This window comes from Dipodomys spectabilis, unplaced genomic scaffold (assembly GCF_019054845.1).
Source record: "Dipodomys spectabilis isolate Male_0828 unplaced genomic scaffold, ASM1905484v1 ptg000030l, whole genome shotgun sequence".
Lineage (NCBI taxonomy): Eukaryota > Metazoa > Chordata > Mammalia > Rodentia > Heteromyidae > Dipodomys > Dipodomys spectabilis.
The window spans coordinates 4614970-4638699 of NW_024870707.1; the positions used below are offsets into that span (position 1 = coordinate 4614970).

Sequence of the window (23730 nt, forward strand, 5' to 3'; positions counted from 1 at the left end):
GCAGTGTCCAGGTCCAGAGTTCAAGCCCCAGGACTAACAAAAGAAAAAAGAAAAAAAGATAAGAGAGTAAATGACAAAAATATCATACTGGAGATATCATTATCTGACTTAAATGCCTTCTTGGTGAAAGTTGGGCCATAATTGTCCTTTACATCTCAATTTATTCATAGTAGTTAGACATTATTTTTCTCTCCTGTTATAAAAAGAATTACAAGAAGTTAGGTGTATGTTGTTTTCAACCCCTGGGCTGTGCATTTTAACTAAACACAGCTGATATTTCCATGCACTTTCAGATGTGAAGATTTTCAGTTCAGGAAGGGTTTAATGCACTTTCCCAAATCCGAAAGCCACCAGGTAATAATGTTCTGGTTTGAACACACCACTGCACTTACGAAACTACACCGAAGCCAAACCTGTCTGTGCTCATGCTCATGGGAGAGACGGTTCCCTCAGTACAGGTAGAGGTGGGAACATACAGGCTGGGTCTCTACTCTCCTATCTTTAGTCAGCTGAAGCCAGAGAGACAACAGCCAGATGAAACCATCATCTAGCCAGTTCTCCCTGGCATATTGACATGGTATTGGCACAATTCCAAAAGTGAGCAGAGAAGCAGGAGGAGACTCCTGAGACTCAGGCTTGCAATCCTCATGGGACTGCTACTGATGAAGCCTGCTTGAAAAAAAAAAAAAACGAAGCCATCTCCCCTTCTGCAAGGTGGAAACTGGAATCTACTCTTGAAAGCTGGAAATCCAGGAAGAATTGTGCCCAGGTGTGGGGGGCAGGCCGGAGAGGGCTGTGAATTCTGTATAGACAGACTTTTTCCTTTCCATTTAAATTTAAATCTTTGGTGGGTGGTAAAATACGATTAACAGATGTACAACAGCCAGAAAATTGACAACATAATGGCACTTTTAATGCTGTGCTCTGTATCTCTCATCAGATTCATTTCCCTAATAACTTTTTTTTCCTGTAAATATATAATTAGAGACATGTTCTTAAAATATACCTAGATGTCTTTTTAGGCTCTCATGGTGCCTAAAAGGATACAATTGCAGTGAAAATTCAACTCTTGAAGTGGAATGTTTGAGACTAATGACCGTGAGTGCTGCCTTCCAGATTAAGTTCCATTTCGGGCAATTCGTAGTAAGCTTATGTGAAATCGCACATGCTTCTCTTTTTACCCTCCCTAGGGATACAGGATAAGAAGGATTTTACAGTTTCCACTTCAGCCTCAATAGCTGCTCTCTTCTCTTATTCTCTGAACTACAATTCCTTATCATGGCTATGGTTTAATTTACGCTGTTTAAATAACTTCAGTGTCTCATCTGAGACACCACACTGCACTCCTATTTATTTATCTCCTCAGTTCCTGAAACTCACTGGACATTCTCTAGGTGTAACCTCAGTAGTTTTCTTGTGCTGAGGTGGTTCTCCCCATTTCTTTTTTTCTTAAACTGGAAATCATAGCTTTAAATTGTTCTTATTCTTCCTGTATCATTTCAATGATTTTTTTTCTTCTTTCAATATGGCACTGGAAACATTAACCATTGTTTGACTTCCTAGGATTCTATCTAACAATTCATGAACTTATTTCTTCAGCTACATTAGAAAAGAGCTTAAACTCCAAATCAGAAGTCTTCACTTATATGGATAAATGATGGTGTAATAAAATTCATAGTATTGAGAGCGTAACTATTAATATTATATTAATATCCAATATTCTACATGCTAATAATTAAAAACCTTAAATTACTGCCTTAATAATTTTATCCAAGCTTGAGTAGACTCAGAATAAGATGTAGTAGTAGAGAAATATGATATCAACTTGTATGTAGAATTTGTGTAGGGGAGGATCAGTTTTGCAAATAACCTAATGAGGCTGAATGTCCTGAATGGACAAAGAGAAATGAAAAACACAAATGTATAAAGATAATGTAAGCCACAGGTGGAGGACTAAGCACATATACTTAGAAGCATGTATTAAATTTGTACTAAGAAGCATATTATATAGTGAAGATGCACCAAAGAATCTTCAGAAATCCAAGTTGTTTTTATTATTATATAATCCATTATGTTATGGCTTCTCTGTTATATCATGTCTTCTCTAAACATGATGAGCTCTCTTTGAGAGATGATAACTAATTCTCATGTCCTTCAAACCAGGATACTATACCAAAGGGTAGAACTCTTGGGTTATAATCTAGTTACAGCATTATGGTTTGGCTCCCAGTTATATGATTACAACATAGAAATTAGTAATAATCCTTCTTGCTTTGAAATTCCTACTCTGCTTTACATACATACAAAGTGTTGAAGACATAGCTCAAATTTATCTTACCTAAAAACATACACCCAAAAGACTGAGTTCCATCCATAGTGCACGCACGCACACACACACACACACACACACACACACACACACACACACACACACACGTCTTCATTCATGGACTTCATAATTTTAATCCAGTAATTTAGAAGAAATTAGAAAAAGAACACATAAAATAATAATTTGAATGAACTTTACAACTTTGGTGGGGGGGGAGGATTGGGTGGGGGGGTGGGGGGAGGCTGGGAAGGGATGGGAAGGGGAAACAGAGGAGGCTACAATGCTTGATAAGAAATGTATTCATTATCTTGCCCATGCAATTGTAACCCCTCTGTACAGTATTTTCACAATAAAAAATAAATTAAAAAAATAATATTTTGAAAAAGTTTTTTAATTGGTAAAAATATATTCGGGCAAAAAATGTATTCAGGCAATTTGAGAGTTCTCTCATAGTGTTCTCTATTTTTAAAAAATGAGAGAATTATTCAGTTCTAAGATTGGTAGACAGCTTAAATTGGGAGAACATATTTTTAGTTAGCAAAATTTGGGTCAGCTCAGAGCCAGGCTGTTTATAAACTCTGTGTCCTTCAACTTTCTGCTCAAAGTCCATGATTCAATATTACCGATGCAATGAGAATATTGTTCTACTTAGAGCATTGAATGAAATTAGACATCATAGGACTTGTCTTTAAGTTGTACAAATATTAGCATAGAAAGAGTACCATAAATTGGCATTTCTACAAATATCATGATGCTTAAAAGAGAAGTTCTCATTGCTTTATAGAATATTGATTTAGGGGGAAGTGTAAGTTGTGTACAAAACATTAGCTTAAGTATTTTTGTGTCTATCTTTGGCAATAGGATAAGAATGTAATACAGTAATTATCTCTTGAATCATATTTTCTCTTTAGTTTGATAAAGAACTGACCCTCACAATAACTAAAAATATCAGGGAAAAAAATGAGAAAGATTTCATTTCAAAATTTCATTCCTCTTCTTTGGTTGTTTCCAATACCACAAATGAAGTCTGACGAGTACAAATTTTAATAAACAGGGTGCTCTAATAATTTGTTTAATCAATTACTCCCTTATTCCTTTTTCACTTTGTCATTTTATTAACAGTACTGTGTTTTGTAAGCAGAGTCTCCTGTGTACCAAGAAGTACACTACTATGGCAGCTACCCTTCCCACACTTAAGGACGTTTTTAAATGAAAATATCACTAAGTGATCCTTTCCCCCTCATCGTGTTGATCAGGCTTTCTCCACTGCGGACATGGAGCTCAGAAATCACACCAGCCTGACAGAATTCATCTTGCTGGGCTTCTCCACAGATCCCCGTTGGCAGGTGGTTCTATTTGTACTATTTCTATTACTCTACTTGTCCACCATGGCTGGGAATATGACTCTGGTGTTTTTAATCTGGAATGATCCCAGGCTGCATACGCCGATGTACTTTTTCATTGGAAATTTGTCATTTATGGATTTCTGGTACACGTCGGTCTATTCGCCTAGAATACTGGCCACGTGTCTCTCCGAAGATAAGCGCATTTCTCTCCTTGGCTGTGCAGCTCAGTTTTTCTTCTCCTGTGTGGCAGCCTATGCAGAGTGCTACCTGTTGGCTGTCATGTCCTATGACCGCTATGTGGCCATTTGTAGCCCGTTGCTTTATTCGGCAAAAATGTCCACTTCTCTCTGCATTGGGCTTGTCGTAGGCTCTTATCTAGGAGGGTTTATGAATGCCATAGCTCACACTACCAACACATTCAGGATGAGTTTCTGCGGGGATAACACAATTGACCACTTTTACTGTGATGTACTGCCATTGATCAAAATGATCTGTACGGACACTACCCTCTACGTGAAAATAATTTCCATCTTGGATGGCGTCACCGTCGCCTCCTGTCTGATTCCCATCGTCCTGTCCTATCTGAACATCCTCCTGACAATCCTGAGGATCCGCTCAGCCTCCGGAAGGCAGAAGGCTTTCTCCACCTTCGCCTCCCACCTAGTCTCCGTCACGCTCTTCTATGGATCCTTGCTCTTCATTTACTCAAATCCCAGCTCCCAGTACCACAAGGAGACAACCAAAGTGGGCGCCATGTTCTACACCCTCATCAACCCCCTGCTCAACCCGCTCATCTACAGTCTGAGAAACAAGGATGTCAAAGAAGCCTTCAGGAAAGCCAGGCAGACCGTAGAGCCACAACGATGAAAGTGGTCATTTGAGATGTTATCGTGTGGATATCTAATCTACAGTGTGGTAGACACTTGTGTAGTTGATAGTTTTGAAACTCTGTGCTTGTGACAGTGAAATATACTGAGCCTGAAACTCTTTCGCTGTTATTTAATTCTCCTTTGAAAAGCCTCTATTACTGGGTTGTTACAGTTCTGCTATATGCACCCTTGTCTCACTACACAAGTGACAGCTTCATAAAACTTATCCTCTTTCTTTTCTTTCATGGGTGTTGGGAAGAGAATGTAGGAATTGGAAAAGCCCCGTTTTAAATGATTGAATTTTGAGTTAGGATGAGCACACTGTATTTGACAAGTAGGTTATACAACTGTAAAAAGCTCAACAATTAAGATATTACCACTATTAGATTTCAGTAAGGTATCTCCTATTTTCTTTGCAAAATTCTAATTACATATATATTTGTATAAATCTTGTCTTTTCTAACATAGAGTAATTATGGAAAATAGTTTTTAAAATGCTTTCACTTGAAGTAAAAACAAAGCTCTAATCCATAGCAAACAATGTATTTTGAGGAGCATACATCTATCTTGAAAGATTGTGCTCTCCCATAGAATAAACTACTGAGGTCAATCAGTGTTAACGCTGGACAATGGTAAATTCACATCATCAAGTAAAATAAAATTAAGCAATCAAAACTCCCCTATATGTTCTAGAATTCATGACTTTTATTTTTAGAGAAATTTTATGAAGAAACCTACAGTGTTACCCGACTGAACTAAAGCAACCAAACAAATGGATTGTTTCTATAATAAAAACTCAATCTTTGGAAAAGAAATTTAAAAAAAAAATACAAGGAAGTAGACAGGCTTCCTATGTTCATAGAATGGCAAAGTTAATATCATGAAAATAGCCACACAGCCAAATTCAATCAACAAATTAAGTGGTTTTGATTAAAATTCCAATGTCATTCTTAGATAAGAGAGAGAAATCAAATAAAAAGATCTATGTCAATATTGAGTCTGTGAAAAATTAGAAACTGGATCTGTTTCTCATATTTTAATAATATCAATTCATATAGAATCAAAGATCTCAACGTAAGACCTGAAACTTTGAAAATAGTACATCAGTAAAGGGAACACCACATTGGCAGATGCAAAAAACATTCCAGGAGCTCAACAAATAGAGGAGAGAGCTGACAAATTGAATTGCATCAAGCCAAAAGTTTCTGCATAATAAAATATATAGTTACAAGCTAAAATTTATAACCTAGAAAATGGGAGAACTTACATCTCACAAAGGTGAATTTACCAGAATATACCAGGAACTCAAAAAACTAAATTATAAACAATAAGCCAATGAACAACTGGGAGAAGGAGCTAAGCCAAACAAGAAATCTATTGAAAGATTTAGGAGTCATTAGCCATGGTGTTACAAACCTGTAATCACAGCTACTCAAGAGGCAAAGAATGAAAAGACCTCAGCTCTAAGTCAGTTTTGTCAAATAAAAGACATTCTCTCCACAAGTAACCCAGATATTGTGGCATGCACAATGAATTTGAAAAATATAAATAGATTTACATAATCTTTTACTTAATTTTTCGTAGTAACCCTTAAGAGAGGTAAATTATATGTCTGCCATAAGATGCACCTAGAACTTAATCTTTGTTAATACCCTTCTTGGCAAATGACTATTCTATAATAGCCCCACTGTTTTACTACAAGAAGTCAGTCCTAATATTCATTTTCCCCAGTGGGGCATAGAATCACAATCTTGCTAACATGAAGAGTAATTTTTCCCTCTCTTCTTAGGCCCACTTTATTTGCAAAAGTGTCATTCAGCCACTTTGTAGACAAATTTCTTTATTCCTGCCAGTGAAGCATACAGAACACCAGTAAGCATTGTGATTTAAAAAAAAAGGATGAGACAATACAGTCATCTCCAATTAAAATGACATTAGTGGAAGGCATCTGCAAATTCAGTTCACTGACTTCTTTTTCTTTCATAGCAAGTCTACCTATGCATTCATTTAGTCATTCATTAAATAGATACTTGCTAGGGTCTGTTTTATGCCAGCTACTATTCTAGGAACTGAGTATATGTTAATGAGCACCAGAAACAAATAGTTTAAGTATCTCATGGACTTTACATCCTCATGGGCTTTTAGGTCTTCTGGCCTTAAAAACCCAGGGGACTTCTGAAGTAGTGGAGAGGGCCCAATAGTCCAATGTAATTTGATATCTTGGAGAAAAGTTCCAATTAGTGTCCATATTTATCCACAGAATTCATAGAATAAATCTATGAAAAATCAACAGCTATATGCTAAACTTTGGATCACACCTTTTGATGATAATATTTGAAAAAAAAATGTGTGGCTGAATCTAACCATTACAAGGATCAAGGGCTGGAAGTCATTTAGTATTTTGTAGGCAGGGACTGTACTAAGGGCAGGAATACTGTTCTGCCATCTTACATCCAGTGTCTGCATCAACATTTATGCATCAAACAGATGATAACTATGATAATATACATGTGAAGTATATTTTAATGGAGAGATTTCCATTATGCCAAAAACAATTGCCACAAATTATAAGGAAACAAAGGTTAGTTGAACTCAGATTTATAGACTCTTCATTTATGATGATTCCTTGGTCCTATTGCTTTGGTCCTTGGGCGACATTATGTGGGTGAAGTTTTGCCTCAGGGCTGGAATGTGAAAGAGGAAAACAAAAAGTGCAAGAGTCCATAAACATTTTCAAAGATAAACCACATTATACCTGTCTCTGTCTATCACTTGAAGTATCCAGAGATTTTCACTAATGTCAACCCAGGAACTGTGTCTGTAATACATGGGCCTTTGATGGATAAATAAGATAAAAATCATAGCAATAAATAAACCCATTATAATTAAGAAATTCAAATAGACAGCTACAATAAAGAAATATCACCAGTTTATTGCATAATGAATGTAATTTTTTTCTTCTATGATGTTTGAGTCTGACTCTCAATGTAGTTTTCCCATTTGGAAATTTTTGATAAGTGTACCAAAACCTTCAGCAGGGTCACTAGAATAATCTTGTTGGAAATTCTGGAGGACTGTTCTCCATTCTAAACTATGGGAATGGTCTACTTCTCATGGGCCATAAAACATTTGTCTACTCCTAAATGGGAATTAGGAAAGTGAGTTTTTCTCTCACTATTGCTTCTGTGCTTAATTTTCTCTTGCTGCTTTAGCTGGGTGGTATAGCACTGTCAGTTTCTACATTTAAATTCTTTAGGGGGAATAAAGCATCATTAAATCTACTCTGTAATGGACAGCTTTGTTTGTGACCTATTACTCCATTTGATGATCTGAATTTGTCTCTGTGGGGCTTATGCTGTATAAGCTCAGGTAGTCACTTGTGAGGCTTGAACTCAGGACTTGGGCACTTTCCCTTAGCTCTTTTGCTCAAGGCTACCAATCGATGACTGAGCCACAGCTTTATTTTCAGGTTTTTATGTACCTTTTTTATTCTCAAAATACTGTACAGAGGGTTACAATTACATGAGCAAAGTAATGAGAACATTTCTTATCAAGCATTGTTGTCTCCTCCTTTGTTTTTCCCCTACCATCCCTTCCCTCTCACCTCCACAACTACTAGTGGTTAGTGGGAGAAGAGACTAATGGACTTCTCTGCCTAGGCTGGCTTTGAATCATGATCTTCAGATCTAAACCCCCTGAGTAACTAGGATGATAAGAGTGAGCCACCAGCAGCCTGGCTCAAGACAGAGTCTCTCTCTCTCTCTCTGTCTCTGTCTCTGTCTCTGTCTCTGTCTCTCTCTCTCTCTCTCTCTATATATATATATATATATGTTTGTGTGTGTGTGTGTTCTACTATGATATGAAGGTAGAACATAGAATATTTACACAAATATATGTTTAATTAGAGATTTGAGAAGCAAGTATAAAGTGATGTCACTTCAGACACATATTTATGAGATTTGAAACAAATTTTCAGTAAACCTAGTTGCATAGCTTCCTTATCTAAAAATATTTGTTCGCCAAAATTCAAAATTACACCATTTAAAACAAAGTCATTCATACTGCCTTCCCAACATCTCTGAAAGAACAGCAGGAAATATATATTCTGTTAAACAGAAAGTACCCAGAGAGTCAAAGTAACACATGTACGTCTTTAACAAAAACAGTATTATAGGTTTTTACAAAGCTTATATCAAAAGAAAGTAATAATAATAATAACAACAATAATAATCATAATAATATCAACAGACTGTCTGGCTCCACATTTTATTGTTAGAGGTAAAAAACCCCAAAACTGAATCACCTACACAGTATACACATACAAAACTCTCAGTCAATCTTTGTATAAACAAATGTCAACTTTTATGACTGTGGTCGTATGGTCTGTATTGCTTTCTTGAAGGCCTCTTTGACATCCTTATTCCTCATACTATAGATGACTGGGTTGAGCAATGGGTTGATGAGGGTGTAGAACAGAGAGCCCACCTTGTTGCTTTCTGGGTGGGTGGTGGAACCAGGATTTGAATACATGAAGAGCAAGGATCCAAAAAAGAATGTGACGGAGACCAAGTGGGAAGCAAAAGTAGAGAAAGCCTTGCGCCTCCCCGAAGCTGAGCGGATCCTCAGAATAGCCACTAGGATGTTCAAATAAGAAATGAGGATGGGAAGAAGACAGGAGGTGACGGTGATGGCATCCAAAATAGCAATTATTTTCACATAGGCACGAGTGTCTGTACAGACCTTCTTTATCAGTGGCAGAACATCAGAGAAAAAGTGGTCAATAGTGTTATCTCCACAGAAACTCATCCTGAACGTGTTAGCAGTGTGGGCTATGCCATTCAAAATCCCTCCTATGTAAGAACCAATAACAAGCCCTGAACAGAGAGAACTGGACATTTTAGCTGAATAAAGCAACGGGCTACAAATGGCCACATAGCGGTCATAAGACATGGATGCTAACAGATAGCACTCGGTGTAGACTGCCATACAGGAAAAGAAAAACTGAGCAGCACATCCAGGAATGGAAAGGCGTTTGTCTTTTGAGAGACAAGTGAATAATATTCTAAGGCTGTACACAGATGTATACCAGAAATCCAAAAAGGACAGATTTCCAATGAAAAAGTACATAGGTGTGTGCAGCCGAGAGTCAATCAAGATTAAGACCACAAGAGTCATGTTCCCACACATGGTTGCCAAATAGAGCAATAGAAACAAGCCGAAAAGAATCAGCTGCATTTGGGGGTTGGCGGAGAAGCCCAGCAAGATGAACTCAGTCAGGACTGTGCGATTTCCCACCTCCATGTCCACAATGAACAGTCTTACCAACACGATGATAAGAAAGACTAAGCTAGTGGTATTTGCATTAAAGAAAAATGACTATAGTTGGAAGCATGGGGCGAAGAGCAGAGCACTTGAGTAACAAACCCGAGGCCCTCCGTTTTATTTCACAGTACTGTCAACAAAAGAAAAGAAAGAATAATGCCATGAATGGGTTAAAAAGTTATCCATTTAATTACTTAATATTTGTTCTGATTTAAATTTTCAGCTTTGAAATTCTTCGGAATTGGAATAAGAATTAAATCTTTGAAGTTAAGGCTTTTATAGTGAATGCCAGGCCAGTTCCTTATCAAACAAAAGGAAAAAAGTTTATTTCAAGAGATTACTGCTATTATAATCTGGCCATTTTTGTTTGATTTAGGAGGATACACTTTAAAACATCCAAACCATAAGTGGTACAAGCTATTTTTAATGGAAAAAAAATTCTCAGCCCAATATCTGGTGTACAGTTTTCCATTTAAACAATTAATATTGTTAAATAAGTTAATGAGAACTTCCTATGTGTTTGCCACTGGATGCGGTACAAATAACAATTTGCTGTGCTCCTTCAATACTGGGATATTAAAATTTAAATGAAATTTGTATTACTCACTATGTGCCAATAACTACTCTGAGCAGAATAATCTCACTGCATTGGCAAAACTGAAACATGGAATTTAAACGGAAGGTCAGTCCTCATCGACTGATAAACAGGGTGGCCCCAAGATGAACCCAGAATTTTCCTCACTAATAGTACATGCTCCTAATTTAAAACCAGGGGTCAGTCTTAGAAGTGAATAATTTTTTCCTCCCATTTAGTCATAGCTAACACAATGAGATTGATAACCAGTAATATGAGTTTTCTCTGCCAATTAAAATTATTTTCAAAAAATATTTTCTCCAGTGTCCCTTTTGTTCCATTCTACTCTAAGTAAGTTAATTGCATGAGGATTACCAAGTATGGATGAAACTAGGTATGTGTGTGCATGTGTGCATGTGAGTGCACAAATATATGTGTGCATGTGTATATATGTGTATGTCTGTGTGCATGTGAGCGCACACATCTATGTGTGTATGTGTTTATATGTGTATGTCTGTGTTTCTGAGAAGGAACTCAAACCATTCTGAGAAAATGATAGGGATAAATTTGACGAGAATGGTCTATAACTTGACCTAATGGGTTTTACCTCTTGAAGAATTGAGATTGCCAAGATTCACCGCGGCACCCAGCTGAGTAAAGCATTTCCTGCTATTCCAGTGCCTGAGCATGTGGAAGGACTCAACTCAGTTTTAATTTTAAAATACTGAAGCAATAACCTATATCCTGAAGCTCTAAAATAAACAAATATACTACCTATTTTAATTACATCAATTTCTAATAAATATACTGCTAACTATCACCCTGTGAACAATTTAACTGAGTATCTAACAGTTCTGATCCCTCACTAGTAAAGAAGAGAGGACAATCTGAAAACCAAGAAAATGTGATTGATGATTTCTATGATGTAATCATTTAACTTTGAGCTAAGCCAATGTAAATGTTGGAACTAAAAGGGATTCAAGACCTCTACCCCTAGGTACAAGGGCTTTGTTTCATAGTAACTGAGAATTAGTCATCATCATTCAAATAGACTTGATCATGTTCAGAGAAGGCATAATAGTAAAAAAAACCACTGGGAGTTCCAAAGACATTTCTATCCTCCATTAGTTTATAATCTACCTTTTTTAATACAGATAGTGCAGACTCCTAAATTCATGTACTTAGGCTTCCACTTGTGGTTCTACAGTGGACTTGTATTATCTTTATAAGCCTGTCTCACATCATTCTTTGTCCATTCAAGACTTTCAGCTTAAATCAGGAAATTGACAAAAATGATTTCCCCAAATAATAATATTAGTACAAATCTCTGGAACTGCATAAGTAGACGAAAAGTTGTTCCCTCAAGCCTTTGAATACTGATTTTCTTCTTAGTCTACCAAAGCTTAGATAATATTACCTAGGCAGTTATTGTTATTAAATAATTAATGTAGAAAAGTTGAGTTTTGACTTTTCTCTAAATAGTTACTGTAAAATTTACTATACTATGTTTGCACAAGGAAAAGCATCTCAGCTTGACTTCAACATCTTTCTTAAATATAAGGTGGAGAAAAAAATGAAAAGATAAGGATATAATAAATTTCAATTTTTAGATGGAATCACAGAAAAGACAAGTGATGGGTGAAGTTTCTGGGGCCATATTGAGGGGATTCCAAAACAAAACTATTGAAAATGACACAAAGACACCTGAAGTATAAGAATAACTTAAAACTATGATTCTCAACAGAAAGAAGAAATGTGAAAGCACTACATCACAAGAAAACTACTTACAAAGGTCTCACCTGGAGAACACACAGTGAATTTCAGAAAATGAGGCGATAAACAGGAGTGCAGTGTGCTGTCTCAGATGAGACAGAAGGTCTCAAAGTTTTGGAAACATTGAAATTATATTAAACATACAGCTGATCAAACCACAGTCATTATAAGAAATTGTACTGGCTACATTTATGAGATGGACAGGTAGGCTAATAAAATCTCAAAGCCACTATATATACTCAATAGATTTCGTTGAGATTTTTAGTCCCAGTCAAAAACATTTTGATGAGCCCCTATCATGGGCCAAACACTGTTTGTTGAACTCACTCACTCCTCACCTGGACAGAGTGTATTAGCCTTGCGAGTCTCATCCCTCCTCTAGGATTTTTGTAAGCCATGCCAGAAAATGAAGATGTCACAGTGCTCAGCCTTCAGAATGACTTCGAAACCCACAAATGTCTAGAAGAACAGAAAACAAAACTTTGTCTCATGTGTCAAGCATTGTTAGAATTCCTGTGCTCACAGCAGTTTGTGTGTCTGCAGCTCTGGTTTTGAAACACAAATGTCTATAGAGGTTGGCATCAATTTTGTCAAATTAAACAACTGTATGATTCAAAAAAAAAGAAATTGTACTTCAGAGAATAAAAGAACAGTTATTGAGACTGAAGTGGAAACTGTAAAACCTCTCCATTCCTTTGGCACCGATTGAGACCAGTCTCTTCAGAAAGTTAAAAAGAGAGACATGCATAATTTCATATAGGCTTATTAAGAATTGCCCAAATGGAACCTTAATCTGAAAGACAGAACTCAGGGTCATTAGGTTCAACCAGTCTTCTTCAAGAAAGTTCATTTTTCATTGCAACTTATTCTCTCAGAGCTGGAGGAGCCTAGAATGAAATCAGAGTACCTTTTACAAGACGTTTCTAGTTTTTTTGTTTTGTGTGTGTGTGTGTGTGTGTGTGTGTGTGTGTGTGTGTGTGTGTGTGTGTGTGTGTGTGTGTGTGTGTGTTACAGAAAATCTCTCAGGTAAGTAGACCCTGATGAAAGATTCAGATTGCAACATGAAAGCCACAATTGTGGTTTTGCTCTTCAGACTTCTGGGTGTGTGCTAATCATATCTCAGTATCACAGACTAGTGTCGCTCTTATGTTGAAAAATAGAACAGAAAATGTTTATCCATGTAGACTTCACCTGTAGATTTGAGGACCAGAAAATTCAGCCACAGTTCTATGTGGATTTCCAGATTTCAAGAGTAAACTTCATTTTTCTGCCTTGAAGAAGGGAGCTGGCTTCATTCTTTTTCTTTTTCTTTTTTTTTAGTAAGTATATTTTTTGTGTGAAAATACTGTAGAAAGGGATTACAATTACATGGGCAAGGTAATGAGTACATTTCTTATCAAGCATTGTTGCCTCCTCCTTTGTTTCCCCTCCCATCTTCCCTCCCCATCCTTTTCCCCCACCCCCAGCCAAAGTTGTAAAGTTTGTTTTTCAACATAACGTCTTGCACATCTCATTGTTGCAATGGGTCTACCTGTATCCCCATTTAAACAATTTGTTTTTTCCCTTCCCCTCCACAAATTATACTAACATCAAACACAGTGAAATGGGGGTTATACCGTGGGGGAGGGACATACAAAACAACAAAGAAACCATCTTATAAATATGTTAGAAACAATCACAAGAAAGAAAAAAAACAGTTTAATCATTATCTTGGGGTTCATTTTGCCTAACAATAGGCTGCGTTATTCACAGCCCCATAAGGACTGCAAGCCTAAGTCTCAGGAGTCTCCTCCTGCTTCTCTGTTCACTTTTGGAATTGTGACAATACCATGTCAATATGCCAGAGGGAGCTGGCTAGATGATGACTTCATCTGGCTGTATCCCTCTGTGGCTTCAGCTGAGGAGAGACAGGAGCACTAGTGGGGACCATTCTGTATGTTCCCACCTCCACCTAAGGGAACCATGTCTTCCATGAGCACAGACAGGTCTGGCTTTGGTGGAATTTCGTAACTGAAAGGATGTGTTCAGACCAGGACTTTATTACCTGGTGGCTTTTGGATTTGGCAAATGTACTCAACACTTCCTGAATTGGCCATCTTCACTTCTGAAAGTGCAGGGAAATGTCAGGTGTGTAGAGGATGAGAACAGAGTATTTTTTATAACAGGAGAGAAGAACAATGTCTAACTAATTGGAATAAATTGAGCCGTAAGGGACAATAATGGCTGGACTTCCACCAAGAAGCCATTTAAGTTAAACAATGATATCATTCAGAATCATGTTAATATTCTCCAGTATGATATTTTGGTCCTTTCATGCCATCTTAAGGCTAACATCATACCAACATTTTCATAAGAAGGTTTTAAGTGTTTCACTGTGTATTAATTTTGTGACACAGTGCTATTCAGTATTCAGTCTTATTCAGTACCCTCAAGATTCTATGCATTTAATCCTCAGTACTTATTTAGGTCTATGTGTGTGTATTTGTGTGTATGTGCATCTCTGTGTGTGTTGCCGAGGATAGTATCATCTTTCATCCTCAGTGAGTAGTTTGCCACTGAGCTATGCCTTTCACCCTGCTTTATCTTTAACTGAGTGTTTACATTGCTCAGTGGCTTCAAACTATCTCCTACTTCCCCACCTCCCAGCTTCTGGTGCTGTAATTCTGTTCTCTATTCTCTATGTCCTGTAATTCTATTCTCTATTCTCTGATTCCATAGTAAGTGAAATGAAACAAGATTTGTTTGTCTACACCTAGCCTCTGTATAGATTCCACCTGATTACAGAGCATGTGGAATTTTGATCTGACTTATCTGGTTAGAAAAGTAATCTCCAAGTTGATGTTAGGCGAAATGAACCCCAAGATAGGGGTTCAAATGTTTTTTCTTTCTTGTGATTGTTTCTAACATATTTATAAGATGATTTCTTTGTTGCTTTGTATGTCCCTCCCCCATGGTATAACCCCTGTATTTGATGTTGGTATAATTTGTGGAGGGGAAGGGCAAAAACAAATCATTTAAATAGGGATTCAGGTGGACCCATTACGACAATGAAATGTACAAGACGTTATGTTGAAAAACAAACTACAATTTTGGTGGATGGGAGTGGAGGGAGGAGGGGGGCTGAAGATGGGGGGAGCACAGGGGAAGGGATGGGAAGAGGAAACAAAGGAGGAGGCAACAATGCTTGATAAGAAATGTACTCATTATCTTGCCCATGTAATTGTAACCCTTCTTTATGGTATTTTCACAATAAAAAAAATAAAATAAAAGTAATCTCCATTCTCATAAAACCAAGATGTCATTTTTACAGAAAATTTTTGAAAAAATTCAGATTTATTCAAAGCCTTGAATACTCAATATATTACGATCAGCAAGAGAGACTTCTATATAAAATTTTGAACCCCCCCAAAAGAAACCACTGCACTAAGCCTTGACAAAGCATGTGAGAATAACAATGGGAAAGGTGTCCTCGATACATGGGGTTAAAACACCTGCATCCCTCATCCGCAAAGAATGAAATCAAACCAGATCTCAAACCAAGAATGAAAATTAATTCTTGATGGTTCAAAGACATGCATGTTACCTTCAACTCTAACACATTGAAAAGAAAGCAAGAGAAAAGCAACCTGGTATTTATCTTAATGACATCACTTATGACACTGAGAACACAGAAACCAGAAATAGCTGCAAACATTAACATACATGATATCAAATCTCCTTATTTGATAATGGAATGACAGTGGACTGCAAAGTTTACTGACCTTTGACTGAGACCTCTAATAATTATGAGACTATCTTGGCACCCACTGGCAAAGTGACTTAGGAAGACTGTTAGAGAATATATGCATAGCCTTCACAGGCTCTGGCTTTTTATCCCCAGGACCACTGAAACAGATGAATAAATAGTTCATTATAATATATAAACAAGACAGTTATGAGGTCCCTCATGGCTAGGCCCATAGATTATCACCTTCAAACACTTATATTTAATTATATCCTCCAGCCAGATAGCAACATCTCTAGAAGAGAAAGTCTATCCCAGCCTTGGTGTGCATAAAGGCCTTCAACATTATGGTGGAATGGAAGGAAATATATCTGTGTGTGGTGTTTGTGTGGATGTGTCGGTGTTCACATGTGTTTGTATGTGTAGTATTTATGATCAGGTCATACTTTCTCTCCTTTATAACGTGCAGTTGAGGTATCAGAGAGATCAAAGTGATGTACACAGTGACTACAGTTACATAAATAAGGTAAGTACATTTCTTGTCAAACTTGTTACCCCTTCCCTCATTTTTGTTCTACTTTCCCTCCCCCCATCCCCCATCCCTATTATTTTTACCTTTGGTCAGAAAGGCCAGCTGCTCAACATGGCATCCTTTCTCCTGCATTCTGGCTTTTGAGCCTACCTTTGTTTAACTCTCTAAATATACCTCTCAACAGCCCTTTGAGATTTACCCCATGCAGCAAGGAAGAAATGTGTAACTCATCCCCCCAAGATTTAATTAGGCCACATCTGGAATTTGAAGATGATACATTAATTAGGATATGAGGAAATCATTGCCATTTGTTTAAAGTTGACATGGCCAATTTAAATCACAATATAATTCCTTAAGTGTGGCTGATAGTAGAATTACTCCAAATTATAAGAAAGAGATTTTTCTACGACGTATCCTGTAGACTTTTTTTTCTTTTTGACATTTTATGTAGACTCTTACACTACAGACTAAAAGAATACTACAATGGAGCTGGGAAGGTAGCTCAGTGGTAGAGTGCTTGCCTTGCATGCATGAGGCCCTGGGTTCGATTCCTCAGCACCACATAAGCAAAAAAAAAAAGAATACTACAATGACTCAGTAAAGCAAACCAGAGTTTCTCACCAATAAGCAAGACTGATAAACCGTGAGGAAACTAATGCAAAGAAATCAAAGACAAAATTAATAAAAATGAAGACCAAAGAAGAATGTTGGTACAGAGACTACTGATATCCAAATAAGAATTGGAAATTTTATTTGAAAATTTGAAAGCCTATATACCAATACACTGAAAAAATCTAGAATGAATGGATAAATGTCTAAATACGTATACCCAATCACAATTGATCCAATAATATATGAACAACTTATATGAGTCTGAAATGCTCAATCGGCACAATGCAGCAGAAATGATGTTCTCAACAAAGAAAAAGCCAGGACTACATGAGGATGAGTTCATTGCTGCATTTGAGCAAGTGTGTTAAAGAAGAATGCTGTATGTCCTTCAGTAGATGAATGGATCAAGAAAATGTGATAATAACAAAATACTGAAACAAGGACACAGGATGACCCATTGCAACAATGAAACTCAAAAGAAACTATGTTGGAAATGAACTTTACAACTTGTGGGGGGGTGAGGGAAGTGGAGGAGGGAAGGGGGAAGGGATAGTAGGAGAAAAACAAAGGAGGGGGTAACAATGCTGGACAAGAAATGTACTCATTACCTTACTTACCCCACTGTACAGCATCTTTACAATAAAATACAATTTTTAAAAAGAAGAAGAATTCTCCTCAAATTATTTCATAATGAGAAAGAGAAAGGATGCTGCCACTTAAACTTGACATGAATTCAAGTAAGTGCAAGAGTGCACCCTGTGTGCACACATGCACACACACACAATGAGATTATACACCTGTGTTCTCAATAAGCCTAAATAAAACACTGTCAAACTTACTTGCAAGTTGAATTCAATGTGTGTGCATATATATATATATATATAAAGTATATGCATACATGCATACAACCATGTACCATGATATAGAATGAGGGTTACATCTTAAAATGTGGACTTGAACATCACTACCTCTGTCTAAGTATTATGGGTTACTCATCTTCTATGCTTTCTGGAAATTAAGGAAGTTAGAATGACTAGAGAAAGCATCACAGAACACCACAAAGCTCCCTAAACCCTAATGTTTTACTTTATGCAAAAGTGATCACCAAATGGAGCAAAGATCTTAACATAAAATCTGAAACTTTGAAACTACTACTGGAAAACACTGGATCATCCAGGCACAGGTAATTACTTTTCTGAATAGGACCAGAAAGAGTAAAAATTAACAACTGGGACTTTGTCAAGTTACAATGTTTCTGCATGACTAAAAAATAATATCCAGATGCAAGAGACAAATCATTTAATGGGTGAAAATCTTCAACATCTAACCAGAGGGCAAAGAATTAATATCCAAAATCTACAAAGAATATATAATCATTTGAAGTATATATATGCACTGAAAGTTTTTATAAAACATATATTACTGGACCTAAAAAGAAAACTAGGTATAGATAATATATGATAGGATATAGCAGTAAGGTCATGAGGCCCTTGATAGTTATATATTTGTCAGATTATTTTTATGATTCATGATTCTATAGGAATAAATTGAACATGTCCAGAAATTTAACCATTTTTCCTAGGTTAATTAGTGTGTCAGCTCCAAATTTTCCTCTTTGAATGTTTCACATTGCAATGGTATTAGTTGTACTACCTCTCCTCATTTCTGGTCTTGTTACTTTGAATTGCCATCTTTTTCCTAAACCTGTCTGAAAGTTTTTATATTTTACTTTATCAATTCAACAACCAAGTGTGTATATCAGGGATCTTTCTATTTTTCTAGTAACTATTTTCCGTCATATCTATGTGGATACTTTTTTCCCTTCTGATAAATTTAGGCTTAATTTATTCCTTTTTTATTTCCTTGAAGTGTTTCTTTGTAACTTTTCTTCTTTTGGATGTAGTGATTTGTTTTGACAGATAGCCTCTTTAGAGCTGTTGTTGTTGTGCTCCATGAATTTGGTTTGTTGTACCTTCATTTCCACTTATATAAAAATGTTTTTAAATTATTGTTTTTTTTTGTCAGTACTGGTGTTTGAACCAAAGATATTACGCTTATTATGATTGCTTATTCTATACCGCTTGACCTATGCCTCCATGCCCTGATTTGATCTAGTTATTTTGGAGATGGAGGCTTTTCTGCCTGGACTGATCTTGTATCCATACCATCCTCATCTCAGCTCTTGAATAGTTAGAATAGCTGACAAGTAACTATGCCAGCTTCTCTTCTGAAAAGCTCTTCTTTAACTGTGTTTTTTTTTTTTCAAGAGCATAACAATTAATTCCTATGTACTTGTGAATTACCCAAAATTATTCCTCTTACTGATTTCTCTTTTTGTATGTTTTTTATTGTAAAAATGCTGTACAGAGGGGTTACAGTTACATGAGCAAGGTAATGAATACATTTCCTATTGAGCATTGTTGCCTCCTCCTTTGTTTTCCCCCACCATCCTTTTCCTCCCACCTCCACAACTCCTTCCTCCCCCGGCTGAAGTTGTAAAGTTCGTTTTCAACATAGTGTTTTGTACAACTCATTGTCACAATGGGATTTCTATGCTAATACTTTGTAATTAAATTAATGCTTGTTATTTCAGTCAGATCATTAGTCCATAAGACAAGTCTTATGGATAACATGTAGTCTAGAGAATATTCTATGTTTATTTGAAAAAAAATGTTTTTTTGGGGAAAAAATGTTAGGTAGATACATGTTAGATCCTCTGATCTTAAGCATTCTACAAATCCAATGCACCTGTATCAATTTTCTGTATTTATTATCTACCCATTGTTGAAAATGGGATAGTGTATTCCTTAAAAAATTATTATGATGCAGCTACTTCTTCCTTTAAGTAATTTAATGCTAGTGTAATGCACTTGGGTACTTAAGTATTGAGTACACAAAAATTTACAATGGTTGCAGCTTCATAAGCTGACCATGCTGTTATTATGTGCTAGGTCCTGTGCTTCCTTTCACAATACTTTACTTGGCATCTGCCTGGTCTGAGAGTAGCTACCTGTTCTCCCTTTGGTTCCACTTGGTAAAATGCCATTTACTCCTCTGTCACTTTCAGTCTTTGAGATGCATATGGTGAACAGAAATTTGCTTCAGTCTTTTAAACCCATTCAACTACTCTGAGGTTTTACTGCTTTTTTGGAGAACTTAATCAAGTTTTATCCAATGTAATTATTAATTGAAAATTGGTATGAGCTATTTATATAGTTTGGAAAATAATCCCTTTCTACCACATGAAGTATATAAATTCAGAGTAATTTTGACAAAATGTCATTATCAGTTTTCAATTAAATAAAAAAGAAAAGTGGAAATTAAAAAACAAAAATTTTACCTCGAGAAATAGCCAAATTATCTTGGAACTTTAATTCATATGGAAATAGCAAATTATCTTTGGAAATAGCCAAAATTATCTTGTCCAAAATAACAAATATGAAAGTAGCACAATCTCTGATTTCAAAATACATTGAAGAGTGACATAATAAAAGCATCATCATAAAAATGAGAAAAAAAATATTTACAAGGCATACATCACAAAGCTTAATATACCTATAAGAAAGTCAAAGAAAAACTCAATTAACTTTATTAAAAACTGGTTCATGGAATTAAGCATTTTCAAAGAGCAGTTACAGACAATAAATAAATTTCTAATCCTTCCTTAATCTTTAGTCTATTTAAAATTATATTGAGATATTATTATTATGCAATAGCCATTTAGAATGGCTGAAAGATATCAAGTTTACCCAGGATATGTTTAAAAGAATATGTGCATCATTCGTGAAAATGTAAATTATTACAGCCATTATGGAGTTATAGATTCCTCAGATATTAGTACTAATGCATGATCACACATTTGCTTATCTGAATATATTAGAATTAAAGAATTAAAATGAACATATCTGATACTAATTAGGGGTTTTAAAATGTTTATACATTAACCCAGTAATGAAATTTTTTAAATTAATATGTCCATAATATAAGCTCTATTGTTTTATTCATTTATAATATGTATTTCTAGTCCCACTAAACTTACATGAAATAAGTTACTTTTTCTTACTATGAATTGTAAGTATCTATGTACATGTATTTATAATACATCCCTGCATTACAAAGATATATTTAGGTGCATTTCTAATACACCAATTAAACATATTAACATTATTTTAAGTTGTAATTTTATTTTTTCTTATCATTAGGTAAGAGAAGACTTTCACAACACAAAGGGCATATTGACATAATTACTATTCTTTTATTAGAACATGATGTTCATCAACTTGGAGCTTTTATTACATATGTATCAGTCACTCAAATCTTATATCAACAGTAGTAAAATCTCATGTCACTATAGGAAAGACAAAAGAAACTACTTTGTGTTTGTTTTCAATGTAGAATACTATACAAAAAATTCAAATGCACAAACTTCATATCTAAAGTTTATCTTTAAAATTATCCTAATTTCATTACCTTCCCTCTCCTGAACACTAAAAAATAAAAAGTCAAAATATGGTAAACCACGTTGTATTATGATAGACTTAAACAATTCAATCAATATTTAACCAATAATTATGTACCTCTTTAAAGGAAATGATCTTTATTTATTTAAAAAGTTTATTCAAAGCCTCTTTCACATCTTTATTCCTTAGACTGTATATCACAGGATTCAACATGGGAAATACCACAGTGTAAAATGTAGAAACAATTTTGTCCCTGTCCAGAGAATAACTAGCTCGAGGGCGAGCATAGATGTAGAGAATGGAGCCATAGTACAAGGTCACAGAGGTCAGGTGGGAGGAGCAGGTGGAGAAGGCCTTGAGGCGGCCATGGGTAGAGTGCATCCTCAGGATGGTGGCGATGATGAACAGGTAGGAGGCCAGGATGAACACAATGGGGGCTATGACATTGGACAGCAGGAGGAAGAACAGGACAGCTTGGTAGCTATCTTTCTTGCCACAAGCCAGCTTCACCAAGGGTGGGATGTCACAAAAGAAGTCATCAATTACATTGTCACTACAGAAGTGCAAGGAAAATGTGTCTTTAGTGATGATGACAGAGTTAATAAAGCCGCCAAGGTATGAGGCTGCTACAAAGAATACACATAGCTTTAGAGGCATGGCCTGAGAATACAGCAGGGGCTTTGAGATGGCCACATACCGGTCATAAGCCATGGCTGCCAGCAGGTAACACTCAGTATAATCTAGGGCAGCAGAGAAGAAGAACTGAGCCACACAGCCACCAAAGGAGATGCTCTTGTCCTCAGAGATACAGGTGATCAGGATCTCTGGTGTGTAGACAGAAGACAGCCCAAGATCCAGAAAGGAGAGATTTCCAATGAAGAAATACATGGGTGTGTGGAGCCTGGGGTCATTGCATATCAGCACGATGAGGGTGAAATTTCCTGCCATTGTTAATGTGTACACCAGCAGGAACACCACAAACAGGACTCGCTGCTTCACAGGGTCTGTGGTGAACCCCAACATGATGAACTCTGTCACTGTGGTATTATACAGCTCCATGGTTGTGGGGAATCTCATCTGAGAGGAGAGACATGAGAGTTCACATGAGATCACTATGCTTAATCAATCAGAACAGGTCCAATGAGTACATCTTACAAAATGTCCTCATGGACAATGTTTATTTTCTTCGTTAGGAGAATCTAGATCAATGCAAAAGGAGGGATATTATTGATCACATGTTACTTGATACAATTGTGCATGCAATACATGATTTTATCATTTTATCTATTGAGCTTACTCTTTGATAATAATGACTATAGAAATCTGAGTGCTGGTGACTCTCACCTGCAATCCTAATTACTCAAGAGGCTGAGATCTGAGGACAGCAGTTCAAAGCTAGCCCAGGCAAGAAAGTCTGTGAGACTCTTATTTCCAATTAACCATTAGTTAACCAGCAGTGGTACTGTGGCCAAGGTGGTGAAGTGCTACCCTTGAGCAAAAGAGTTCAGGGACAGTGCCCAGGCCCTGAGTTCAAGCCCACAACTGAAAATATAACAACAATAATAATATCTATAGAATTCTCCAATGCTATAAAGAATGTTTTATGGTTCTCATTATATAGAATACATACAAAATAATTAATTTGACTGAAGTAATCTTGTAAATTAATCCTTGTTTAACATGAATCTAAGACTATTCGAGTATATAATTATGGCTTTGTACATACCAAGGGCACCTTAGGGAAGCATGCTCTTTGAGTATTTTTCCATCCATATCCCTATAGAGATAGAATTACCTTATCTTGGGTTCACACAAATATATTTTGCAGTAAGTAAGCCTATCTAATCTCAAGTTTCCTCAATTCTGAAATAATAAGAAATATATCATATAATTAATGTAAAATATATCATATAATTAATGTAAAATTCACTTTAACCAAGGTATTTAGTATTTGAAAGCTATTTCTTAACCCTCACCATTGCTGATCATATGAACTTATTGGACATTTAATACGTGCCACTCTACTTAATGCTTTAAAATAAATGTGCATACTTCCATTTTCCACATGAACTGTCTAAGCTACAGGAATGATTGTGTCTACCCCGTTGAAGACCACACAATTAAATTTGAATGGGCATTATTCAAACCAGTACTCTCAGGGTCCCAAACCTTCAAATCTGGTTAGAATT

At 36.2% G+C, this 23730-nt stretch overlaps 3 protein-coding genes across 3 annotated transcripts; 1 reads left to right on the forward strand and 2 right to left on the reverse strand.

Annotated features, from left to right (window-relative positions):
• Positions 1 to 3588: 3588 nt before the first annotated feature.
• On the forward strand, positions 3589 to 4542 carry LOC122104779 (olfactory receptor 9G4-like). Its single transcript, XM_042675711.1, has one exon. It carries the CDS (start codon positions 3604 to 3606, stop codon positions 4540 to 4542), a length of 939 nt encoding a protein of 312 aa, XP_042531645.1. The 5' UTR covers positions 3589 to 3603.
• A 4364-nt stretch (positions 4543 to 8906) lies between these two features.
• On the reverse strand, positions 8907 to 9845 carry LOC122105350 (olfactory receptor 9G4-like). Its single transcript, XM_042676572.1, has one exon. It carries the CDS (start codon positions 9843 to 9845, stop codon positions 8907 to 8909), a length of 939 nt encoding a protein of 312 aa, XP_042532506.1.
• An 11837-nt stretch (positions 9846 to 21682) lies between these two features.
• On the reverse strand, positions 21683 to 22600 carry LOC122105298 (olfactory receptor 1013). The gene has a single exon (XM_042676491.1). It carries the CDS (start codon positions 22598 to 22600, stop codon positions 21683 to 21685), a length of 918 nt encoding a protein of 305 aa, XP_042532425.1.
• Positions 22601 to 23730: the final 1130 nt, after the last annotated feature.

What these genes read in the sequence shown, in the direction of transcription:
- LOC122104779 (XM_042675711.1), top strand. Translation starts at nt 3,604, where the DNA reads ATGGAGCTCAGAAATCACACCAGCCTGACAGAATTCATCTTGCTGGGC.
- LOC122105350 (XM_042676572.1), bottom strand. Translation starts at nt 9,845, where the DNA reads ATGGAGGTGGGAAATCGCACAGTCCTGACTGAGTTCATCTTGCTGGGC.
- LOC122105298 (XM_042676491.1), bottom strand. Translation starts at nt 22,600, where the DNA reads ATGGAGCTGTATAATACCACAGTGACAGAGTTCATCATGTTGGGGTTC.